At 39.3% G+C, this 10,951-nt stretch overlaps 1 protein-coding gene across 2 annotated transcripts in view; it reads left to right on the top strand.

Moving 5' to 3' along the window:
• Positions 1-577: 577 nt before the first annotated feature.
• Positions 578-10,951, top strand: part of LOC125347996 (solute carrier family 5 member 4-like) — a 34,901-nt gene continuing 24,527 nt past the window's right edge. The window contains exons 1-5 of one of the 2 annotated variants that reach the window (XM_048340936.1): positions 578-712; positions 1,380-1,451; positions 3,706-3,810; positions 5,963-6,022; positions 8,916-9,020. In XM_048340936.1, coding sequence (XP_048196893.1) covers positions 578-712; positions 1,380-1,451; positions 3,706-3,810; positions 5,963-6,022; positions 8,916-9,020 — 477 coding nt within the window. Of the gene's footprint in view, positions 713-1,379; positions 1,452-3,705; positions 3,811-5,962; positions 6,023-8,915; positions 9,021-10,951 lie in introns of those variants that run through there. The other variant, XM_048340937.1, reaches the window with a different exon arrangement.

The following is a 10,951-nucleotide window of genomic DNA, read 5'->3' as shown; positions in this document are numbered from 1 at the left end:
CCACTGTATTGCACACTTAAATGTTAAAATGGTAGGTGTAGAGCCACTTTCCTTTCTCGAATGAAGTGTCGTTGTCCTGATGTATCATGTGGAGTTTTTTTCAACTATCTGTTCCTAGTAAATGCTGTATTTGGGGAAACCTTTAAGTGAATGAGTAATTTTATTTTCAAATAATAAAACGGTTGATGGAGGATCTTCTCTATTCTGTAAGGAAGTCTACCTTTCATCCATCCTTCCTTGATCGCATCCCTCTAGTCTTCTCCCTTTCTTGTCTCTCACTATTTCCCCATAGACCCAACTAAACTGATCAGATCTCCATTGGTGCACTCTATCCCAATTCCATGTTCACTTTCAGTTTGTGTTCTATTTCTGGGATGCATTTCATTCCAATGCACTACAGAGGGCAATATGAAGTGCTGGAAGGCCAAGGTCTCAGTTGCCAAGAGAAGTTTAAAAGTCCACGTGCCTGGACTCAGTCCTGATATCTCACATGCACACCTGCCGAAGGCTGATCATTAACCCTGTGCTTCTATAAAGAAGAGCCATTCTCGGGATGGGATCTCCACCACCTGCCACCATGGCCAGCACATTAAGCCCCAGCACTGTCACTGAGACCCCAGAGACCCCTGCATTGCCAAAACGCATCCAAAGTGCTGCTGACATCTCTGTCATTATCATCTATTTCATAGTCGTGATAGCTGTTGGAATATGGGTATGTAGGATTCAAATCAGTTTTTGGGTGGGCATCAGGGTTGGGTTGAAGTGTCTTGGCAATTTTCATGGGTGCCATTGTGTTTCTATCTGAACCATTTCCTGGTGTGTGACATAAGTAATACTTTGCTGAGAGAATTAATTCATCATTTAAACAGAGCCAGGACTGGAAAACTCTCAGTTTATTTAATATATTTGGAATCTTTTGTACCAAGCCAAGTGAACAAAACATTTTTGTTAGCTCATTTTCTTTATTTTCCCTTTATTGTTTGTTTCTTTTCTGACTTTGCAGGTCGGATAATTAAATCATTTATTTGTATTGCATCCAGTCTTTTGAATAGGGGTTTCGATGCTCCAAATCTTCATCTGAGCACAGCATTAGGGTTACCTCACACTGTTTTTATAAATAAAATCAAGACCAGCTTTTCACAATAACATCTCTTGAACTCCTTCCAACTCTGAGTTTTGTTTTTTTTCTTAATAAAACTATGATTTTAAATTTCTTTAAAAATTGATGATTATCACAGTTTTTGGAAAAGACTTGTTCTCTGGGGGAGTGCCACAAAGTCACCTCTGTCAGCATGTTCACCACAGTGACTGGAGTACCATGTAAATCCTGTGAGTGCAGCTGCAGTGACACCTTAATTCTCACATGTCTTTCTGCTCAGGCCATGCTGAAGACCAACCGAGGCACTGTTGGAGGTTTCTTCCTGGCTGGTCGAGATGTCTCCTGGTGGCCAGTAAGTAGACCACTTTCCTGGAGATAAATTAATAAAGTGTGTGCTTGTGCATCCAAACGTGCACACGTGTGTTTATAGAAATGTTTGAGATGAGGCTGCATCTTCCTCTGTAAACCTAAAGAGTGAATTGGATGTTGTGGATCCTCAATGATTCTTTCATAGATCTTGCATGTGTACATAGTGCAAAAGAAAATTGAGCTTCAGAATTGACCTGGCCAGTAGAAAAGAAATAACCAACTTTTGCTGGGAGCCAATGGCTCATGCCTATAATCCTGGTTACTCAGGAAGCTGAGAAACCAGCCCAGGCAGGAAATTCTGTAAGACTCTTATTTCCAGTTAAGCACCAAAAAAGCAGGAAGTAGAGCCATGGCTCAAGTGGTAGAGCACTAGCCTTGAGCAAAAAAGTTCAGAGACAATGCCCAGGTCCTGAGTTCAAGACCCACAAAAGAGAGAGGAGAGGGGAGAGGAGGGGAGGGGAGGGGAGCAGACCAACTGCCAACTCAAATTTTATTTGGAAAATTCAGACATTGCCTTTGTGTACTATCTTGTGGAACATGCAAGTCTCAACCAATCCCAAGTTTTTGAGAAGCTTACTTTCTAGTAGGCACTCAAACAATCTCAATATCCCTCCCAACTAGCTGAACAGAAAAAAAATGAATATGACAGAACTAAACATTGGAATATATGAAGCATCATTGGGTCCCAGGCCCTTATTCTGTTCTTTCACAGCTGGTACTCCATTCATAACTCACTCAAGGGATCTCTCTTGATCTGTGAGTCTTTAACAGCAGACAATATGGTGGAAAGGGAGATAAATGAGAATAATGTCCTATTGCTGCTGACAAGTGTGAGCCACCGGAGCATGGTATGTCTGATAGTTTTTGACCAAAGATAAGCTCAACTCAGAACATATTGGTAGATGTATTAATGTACTTCAAAAGCAGATATCAGTGTTTTTTCTTTTTTAAGAAGCATGATTTTAAGTACTCTAGGGTTTAAAGTTTATATAAATTTTCAAATATATAGCTTTTACATTGCATTACAAAAGCACCTATAGTCAATATGTAAAACCAATGAACATGCTTGTTTTAAAAAAAAATCTTTTATTTTCTGAACTTCGAAAGCTTGTATCAGGAGGATACAATTTAACATGTCCATGTAAATGGCCAGTGCTTCTGGATCAGAGTCTCCTCCTTCTGTCATAGTCTCCATTCTATCTACTCCCTTTCCCTAGACCCACTCGATGCCGAAATTGACATTTCACTTAATTCTACATTTTCACATTTCACAAAATTTAATCACTCATTAGATTAAAAAAATTATTGTCCAGGTGATGTACAGAGGGGTTACAGTTACACACATTAGACAGAACATTTCTTGTCCAACTTGTTACCCTCTCCCTCATTTTTCTCCCACCTTCCCTCCTTCCCATCCCCCCTGAGTTGTACAGTTAGTTTACAACATATGGCTTTGTAAGTATTGCTGTTGCATTGGTTCGACTTTTACACTTTGACTCAACATTTTAATGTTTCCCCTTCCCTTCCCTAATTCAGACAAACATATATAAAATACTAAGGATACCAGAATCAAACACAGTGACAACAGGGGCTAAATCATAGGGAAGATGAACAGAATAAAAAATAAATAATTTCACATAGTACATTAAGAATAATAACGTCAGTGATAAACCACTTGTTTCCATATTTTGGTGATCATTTCACTTAGTGTCATCTTATGTGATCGTATGTACATAACTATTGAGCTATTGCTCATCTGCTAGGACTATCCTAGATATATACTAATTACTATCAAAGAGGGAGACCATAGAGTCTATGTTGCTTTGGGCCTGGCTCACTTCACTTAATATGATTTTTTCTAAGTCTTTCCATTTTCTTATGAATGGGGCAATGCCATTCTTTCTGATAGAAACATCGAAGTCTGTTGTGTATATATACCACATTTTCTAGATCCATTTATCTACTGATGGGCCTCTGGGTTGGTTTCATATTTTAGCTACACTCATTAAATTTTTAAAACTAATTTTGGCTATTCAGATCTTTTCCCCCCACAAACATCCTTCACATATGGTCCACATTCAAAAGTGGTGATATTCTAGATTTCTTCCACAGAACATGGCTTGCTGGCTCCCACTCTAAAACAGTAGTGATTTGTGTCCCCTTCATATCTCTCCATTTGCATTAAGTCTAATTTGAATCACTTAACTATAACAGTAATTTCTTCTGTTGCCTTCCAGATGGGAGCCTCTCTCTTTGCCAGTAACATAGGCAGTGGCCACTTTGTAGGACTGGCTGGGACTGGGGCAGCTACTGGAATAGCTGTTGTAGCAAATGAATGGAATGTAAGTAATGCAAAGGACTTTTACTCTAAATTGAGCCACATCAAGATATTTGGACCAAATCAGACCCAGACTTTTCTAAGACATATATCTGTTCTCTCTTTCTCTTTTTTTAAGTCAGTCATGGAATTGGAACTCAGAGTCTGAGCACTATCTCCGAGCTCTTGAGCTCAAGGTTAGTGCTCTACTTTGAGCCACAGTGCCACTTCTGTTTTTCAGGTGGTTAATTGGAGATAAGAGTCTAATGGACTCTCTTGCCTAGACTGGCTTTGGACTGTGATCCTCAGATCTCAGCCTCCTGATTAGCTAGGATTACAGGTGTGAGCCCCCAGTGTCTGGTTCTGTTCTTTTCTTCAGTTTGGATTTTATTTCTCAAATACTAGGGCTTGAACTCAGGGCCCAGGTGCTATCCCTTAGCTTTTTCACTCAAGGCTAATATTCTACCACTTGAACCACAGCTCCACTTCCAGATTTTTGGTGGTTCCTTGAACATAAAAAGACTCTAGGAGGCTGCCTTTGTCCTGCCCGGGCTGGCTTTGAACCACAAACTTCAGATCTCAGCCTGAGTAGCTAGCATTTATAACCATGAGCCATCAGGGCCTGGCTTGGTTTGATTTTTATTTGTCTTTCTCTTAGTTAATGTTTTGTTTGCCCTTTCCTACCTGAGCCATACCAGGCTTGTTATTAACTTCTTGCCATTTCTCCAGTAATTCTTGTACCCAAAATGTCATTTTCTCTATGGCTCAATGTCCACTTTCACTTGGTCCCCTTTGACAGTTTGAGATCTCTATCCTTTCTGGACATTGTGTCCAGACATAAACTAGGTAACAAGGAATATTTTTCATGTAAATCCAATAGTTCCTTTCTTTGGAGAAATTTACCTTCCAGTGGGTGAAAAATATGCATTCCACTACAGTATAGAATGCATGAGAAGAAAATGATGCACAGTATATTGAAGGATCCTGTGGGAATAAATCCTACATAGACCTAGCAGTGTCAAGGGAGACTCTTGGTACTGATGCCAAATGGCTAATTAGAAACTGTCAAACTGATCAAAACATCAACAGTGGAGGCAGCAGTAAATGTTTTGAGATACAACAGATAAAACTCTTGTGACTGGGTTTCTAATTGTTTGGCTATGGTTTCACAAAAGCCATCTGCTTTTCATCATACCCTAAGTTTGGAAAGGAAAGGAACCTGTCCCATCTTGCACTCAGATCAGCATATTACCTATCATGTGGCAGGGCACACAGTCAGAGTATTGTAAATGGTTCTTGAGTAACTGGTAGTTTTTGTCTATTCTTTTCTACCATCCTTGTTTTAGTGATGGCATTTGGGGGAGGGACATTGTGTGTCAACATGATAGTGCATATCAATCAGAAGAAGATGCTTCACTGGGAAAACAAATTTAAATAGATCATCATTGGGTAAACACAGGAAGTGACCTCAAGTCACCATAAATATCTTGAGGATTTGTCCTTGATTCCACTTGAGTAATACCAGGAGCTCTAGTGTATACTAGACTCCTTATAGGCTCCATAGTGAGAGTTTCATTTTGCCAGACCTATGGACTCTGCTTCTAGAGTCACCATCAAAGTGATCTATGCCCCAGGTGGCTGTGATTACCAGGCACAGATAGCTCAGCTGGTTCTTTGTAAAGCCTATAACCTTGGGCTTCCTTAATCTCTGTGATGCTCACTTTTCACTCCTGTAAAATAAGAATAGTGTTTGCTTCACTTGGTTATTAAAATGGCATCTGTAATACATGTCATGTAAAAACTCAGTAAATGTTAGATATTAAATGATAAGTTTTATTTTTTATCATTACTTTCTCATTAGAAAGATATGATAAGCACTGAGAATCTTCTATCACCAGAGTCCTTTCTGATTTCTTTGGATGATTTTCCAATGGCCCAACTGGACTCAGATCAATTTTGTTCCACATGCTTTCCCACATATCTTTGATCACATCCTAAACCACAGAAAATGGTTGCCTCTGAATCATAGACACAAAGGAAAGAAATCAACAACTAACTGAGGATCTTAAGTATTCAACAGGATAGGGTCTAAGACAACTTTTCTCTAGACTATGAGATCTAATAAGTCCTACAAGCAAGTCTCTTTCATCTCACCCTCTTTCATTGGTTTCTTGTAGGCCTTGGTGCTGGTGCTGGTCCTAGGGTGGTTCTTTGTCCCCATCTACATTAAGGCAGGGGTGAGTATCTACATGTACTCAGGGGCAGCCTCTCAAGCCTACCTCCAGGCATTCCTTTATCCATGAACTTTTAATAATCAAACATGAGTACTCAGCCTTTACTTGGCCTGTTGCTAAGAATTCACAATCAAGCAAATCCCTTCCTTGGAAAGGCTTGCAGTGTACACTATGGCTATGGTCAGGTGAGAAATCTGTAGTGATCTTGCATAATGAGCATTGTGATATAAAAATCCTGCATCTTGGACCCCTTATGTTCTTCAAGGAAAGATCCTCAAACGTATCCTGGCTTCATCTTTGAGAGATTCCTGTCACCTCCAAAGATAGAAAAACCTTACCTAAAACATAATGAAGTTGAAATTGTGAAAGGACTTTGCATATGGGGAATATATGGAAGAAGAGTGGTGGGAGATGGAGGAGGGTCTGTCGATGCAGGGAAAAGACCTATACATTCTAGATTTCAAAGCTGTGTCGTGCATTCTGTCAGATATGATAAATACAGGCTTTCACGCACTTAAGATTCATAATGAGACCTGTAGTTTAGGAAGCTCAGCTTAGATGTCAGGGTGAGAATGGATTGAGCAGGTGATCCATGAAAAGGTTTAGAAAATAATTTATGGTTCTAGAGGAAAGAAAAAGAAAAGTAAAGGAGTTGCTTCTGGGACTAAGTAAGATAAAAAAAAAAACAGACTTGATAGCAAATAACAAAGGAAGTTACTAAAGAAGCATTATTATACACTCTAAGGTCTGAAGTTCAAGAGCCTGGAAACCTGAGGCCTCCTCCAGTAGAGCAAGAGATTCCAGAAGGAATCTAGGTGGTGGATAAGAATAAATCACAAAATTCACTTTGGAAATGGGAGTTTTGTGCCTTTGCAATTTGATTTTAGTTCATTGTATTGCTGTTACAAAATCTTACCATCTGATACTTCATAAAGAAAAGAGGTTTATTCAGTACGCAGTTCTGAAGATTAAAGAGCACAGTGCCAGCATTGCCTTGACTATAGCCACTGTTGCATATGTTGAAGAAGCAGAAAAGAAAATGGTGGCATGCCAGAAAATATGGAATGGCCTTGCCCTATACAACCCATCCTCTCAAGAACCCACTCCTGTGACAGTGGAATAAAACTATTCATTAGGATAATCCATTCATTAAGTAATCATTATTCAATTGTCTTCTTCTAATGGTCACTTGATATCTATTCTTCACTCTGGACAAAATGTGAGCCTCACTGATCTTTTTGATATTCAAACCATAGGCCTGTGACTACACTGTAAAATTCATGTCTATCTCACAATCTAAATTGTGTTCTCTCTGGCAATCATCTCCAAGCCTCAACTTATTCCATCATCAATTCACAAGTCCAAGTCCAAAGTCACAGGTGAAACTCCACTGGAAACTTTCTAGCTATGACTTAGTAAAAATACGTTCTTTCTCTGATAAAACGGTGAGACAATTATCGGTTATACATTACTATTCCAAAAGAGAGACATAGCATCTCCCAAAAGGATCATAGATCTCATCAATATCAAAACACAGCACAGCAAATACTAAGCCTGAGGGCTAAACCATCTCAGGAGTCCTGTGGATACTGGGCTAGAACACGAATGTCCTCCCCACACACATCCCCCCAGACACACCCAAAGGCTTTGGAAAGCACCATTCTTATTACTTTGTTGGGCTCAGTTTATACAGTAACTCTCAGGACTTAGAGCCTAGCACTTGCAGCTTTTCCAGGCTAATGTTGCATGCTGCCAATCACTCTCACTTTTCTTGGTTGTCTGCTGGAGTTCCATTTGCACAACTCCACTAGGCACTGTCCCAGGAGTGATGTAGTGGTGCCTGGCCTTTTTCAGGCCTTCCATGGTAATCACCATGGAAATGCCCATGACTCCATAAGTCTTTGATTCTGTTTATCTTCAGCAGTGGTAACATACAGATGCCATCAAAGTCTGCCACTTGCTCTTTGTAGAGTGAGAGCGTGGAGTGTGCTTGGCCCCATTGGAACCCCTGCTATGCTGGCAGATCATTGCACTCTGCACTGTGTAAAACAGAATCCTGAGCTTCCCCTAGGCAGCAAATACATAAGACAGTACCATAGGTCCATTGCCTGAAAACATTTGGTCCTCCTAGATCTCTGGCCTATGATGGGAGAAACAGCTTCAGAGAATTTTAAGATGCCATTGGCATCTTCTTCCCATTATCCAGATGCGTAACACCTGGTTTCAATTTGTCTGTGTCAATAGCGTCTGTGGCACGCCAATTGCACACCTTCTCTTCCTGTTTTTCATAACCAGCCTGGAAGGTTTCCTTTTTTTTTTAATCTGCTTTCCTTTTAATGACATATTTTGACTTTAGATCATTGCCATGGGATTTGGTGGGATCAAGATGTTCAGTCTCATACTTCAGGAATGAAAGCCCCAATATAAAAAAAAAAGGGGTGGAAATTCACATATCTCTCTCCTTTCCAAAAAGAAACTCCTGTAGATACTATATGTGTATAATTGAATTTATTTCATTATCAATTTATTGGGTGACCTAATTGAGGTTTGTTTTTTATAAGTAATATTACTTTTAATGACTGCAATGTGGTGAAAGTAATAAAAATTATTTGTTGATGTATATAACAAAATAGTGTAGTGGGAGGCATTGAAGATCTACGTATATGTTAAACCTCCACTTTCTAAAGATCATTCATATAGTAAATATTGGAGCTAGGAAATCATCAAGAGGATCTGCCCCCAGTGCTTATATACATTCTAGTTCTTTCTCGTTCTACCCATGGGGCCATGTCTTTCTCTCTTGATTATGCCTAACATGCCAAGAATAGTGCTTAACTGTCCATAGTGACAATGTGACAATGCTCGATTCTGAGGTTGTATTCTTGTCTGCCTGTAGATAATGACCATGCCAGAATATCTCAAGAAGAGGTTTGGTGGGAAGCGACTCCAGATCTACCTCTCCATCCTCTCCCTGGTCATGCTTATGGTCATGCAAATCTCAGTGAGTACCTCATGGTATTTTAGCTCCCAAAACTTGGACCAGACAGCTGAAATCAGGAAATGTACAATAGTCTTTGTAAAGACAGTAATCTGAAGCCGTTTGCATGGCTTAAATTCCCTAGGATCTCTATATAAAATACTAATTAGACAAAAGAGAATGACTTTTCTTAAGTTTACCCTATTTTGTCTAAGAATCCCTCAATAAAAAAGATATCACAGTTAAATGTTAAATGAAGTCAGAGTTGGGTGCCAGTAGCTCACACCTATCAGACACTCAAGGAAGCTTAGATCTGGGGATCATAGTTCAAAACCAACCCAGTGGGGTATGGTTCAAGTGGTAGACTGCGAGCCATGAGCAAAAGCAACAGTTCCCAGGCCCTGAGTTCAAGCACAATATAAAATAAAAATGTTTTTAAAGAAGTTAACATTTTTTAAAGTTACCATTCCTAGGAAATGATCAGGAATAAGGCAGAAAAAATGATGAAGATTTAATAGCATGGGTAGGAAACAAGAAAAAAAATGTTATTGCTCCTTCTGCATTCGTGTTGAAAACAATTATGTCACTCAGTTTACAAAGTAGTTTACAATAGTTTATAACAGCTTACAATCCACACAGAGGTCTCAATGTTCCTAAGAGGAAAAATAAAGGGGGAATTTTTACTTTTGTTTAATCTGTTAAGCTGAGTCATTGCTATTGGAAGTTAACCAGCTACAACAACGAAGCTCACTGAGATTGGTTTTGGAAAGGAGGCGCTATAAGAGTGACAAAGGAACAAATCTGATCAAAGTACATTGCATGCATACATGGACAGGTCAAAATGAAATCTCCTGTACATTTAATTGATGCTAATTAAAATGTGGGAGAAAAAAATCTAGAGGAGACCAAGTAAAGCACATGGACCCATGAGCTATACACATGAGCTGTACAGCACATGAACTGTATGTACACTTGTGTTTCCAACTGAGCTTTACTTGGTAATCTCCCAGCTGCTCTCTAGCTCTGGCAGATTGACAGCAGCCATAGAGGTTGTGGGAGCTCATACTTCTTAGAGAGAAAGTGTCATTCAGGATCTGTGCTGTGTGGAACAATAGATAGCACAGCAGGAATCCATTCTTGCCTGCATGTTTATGCTTGAGGATGATATGATTAATCTTAGACTCGATGATGTACTTTTACACTGTGATAGCAGATTCTGTAGTGGTTAGTTATTAGATAACACTATGAAATTAGAATGGCATATTTGGAGGAGCTATTTATATCTTAGGTTGTAGGAAAAAAAGTAATTGGGGGACATTCAACTTCCAGCAGTAGGTATGTTGTCCCTTGATTCCTAAATATTTTATTTTATGTTCAGAAAGATAATGATCTTCTTTAGAAAACCACATTGCAAAATTTAAAATCAGGAAATTAACTTTGATCCAAGCTATTATCTAATCTAGGGTTCCATTCAGATACTGGAAGTTAGTCCAATACCGTCCTTTATAGCAACAACAACAACAAAAATCCTTTGTCATTGTACTTAATCTTTATAATGGGAAATATTTTCACTATTGTGATTTTATTCATGCCATCATACTGAACATTCAAAAACAGTGTAAGTTACAAGTTTTGTGCCACAATATTTTATTTGCCACAATAAAATGGTCACTGATATATAAGCTACTTACAGATAAATTTTTTTTTTTTTCTTTTGGCCAGTCCTGGGCCTTGGACTCAGGGCCTGAGCACTGTCCCTGGCTTCTTCCCGCTCAAGGCTAGCACTCTGCCACTTGAGCCACAGCGCCGCTTCTGGCCGTTTTCTGTATATGTGGTGCTGGGGAATCGAACCTAGGGCCTCGTGTATCCGAGGCAGGCACTCTTGCCACTAGGCTATATCCCCAGCCCCTACAGATAAATTTTAAACCATCTATTTAATATCTTGATGGTCACTT

Source organism: Perognathus longimembris, chromosome 3 (assembly GCF_023159225.1).
Source record: "Perognathus longimembris pacificus isolate PPM17 chromosome 3, ASM2315922v1, whole genome shotgun sequence".
Lineage (NCBI taxonomy): Eukaryota > Metazoa > Chordata > Mammalia > Rodentia > Heteromyidae > Perognathus > Perognathus longimembris.
Note: the sequence above shows the minus strand (reverse complement) of the source record. Positions and strands in the feature narration are given on the sequence as shown.